General features: G+C 56.9%; 1 protein-coding gene across 1 annotated transcript; it reads left to right on the top strand.

Annotated features, from left to right (window-relative positions):
- Positions 1-91: 91 nt before the first annotated feature.
- LOC103399495 (tumor necrosis factor receptor superfamily member 21-like) lies at positions 92-694 on the top strand (the record flags this gene model as incomplete). Its single annotated transcript, XM_008338181.1, has 1 exon — positions 92-694. A coding segment is annotated over one exon (603 nt), but the record flags the coding sequence as incomplete, so codon positions are not given.
- Positions 695-700: the final 6 nt, after the last annotated feature.

Genomic DNA, 700 nt, shown 5'->3' with positions numbered 1-700 from the left:
CTTAGTTTGCCCATGCCTGATTTAGCCCAAATGTATTTAATATAACAGTATTAGTGTTGATATTAACATCATGTGGTTCTCTCTCCTCTAGCTCTTATACTCAGTGGTGGCTGACATCACTGCGAGGGTGGTGACCCCAACAGGCCCATCAACAGACCAGCTCTTGCATTCCCCTCGCAACTACCAGCACACCGACCCCAGCTCGGGCGTCCAGCTGGTGTGCGACAAGTGCCCGGCAGGCACCTACGTGTCTACCCACTGCTCACCTACGTCTGTGAGGGAGTGCAGCCCTTGTCCCAAAGGCACCTTCACGCGGGGTGAAAACGGCGTCCAACAATGCCATCGCTGTCGGGCCCCGTGTCCTGCGGGCTTTGCGGAAAAAGCCGCATGCACGGCTACTCAGGACCGCGTCTGCACTTGTCCACCTAGCAGCTTTTTGTCTGTGGACGGCAAACAGTGTCAGCCCCACTCACTGTGTCTGCCAGGGACGAGGTTAAAAAAGCGCGGCAGCGAGGACGTGGTCTGCAGACCGTGCACCAAGGGGACGTTTTCAGACGGGAGCGCCATGAGATGTAGACCCCACACAGACTGTCACGCCCGGGGACTCGTGCTGCTGATCCCTGGGACAACCAAAACGGACAATGTCTGTGGATTGTCCCACTCGACCACGCCCTCCTCCCTGACATCATCAACTACCGCT

Source organism: Cynoglossus semilaevis, unplaced genomic scaffold, assembly GCF_000523025.1.
Source record: "Cynoglossus semilaevis isolate Cse_v1.0 unplaced genomic scaffold, Cse_v1.0 C18985322, whole genome shotgun sequence".
Classification (NCBI taxonomy): domain Eukaryota; kingdom Metazoa; phylum Chordata; class Actinopteri; order Pleuronectiformes; family Cynoglossidae; genus Cynoglossus; species Cynoglossus semilaevis.
This window is presented reverse-complemented; position numbering and strand designations above follow the sequence as displayed.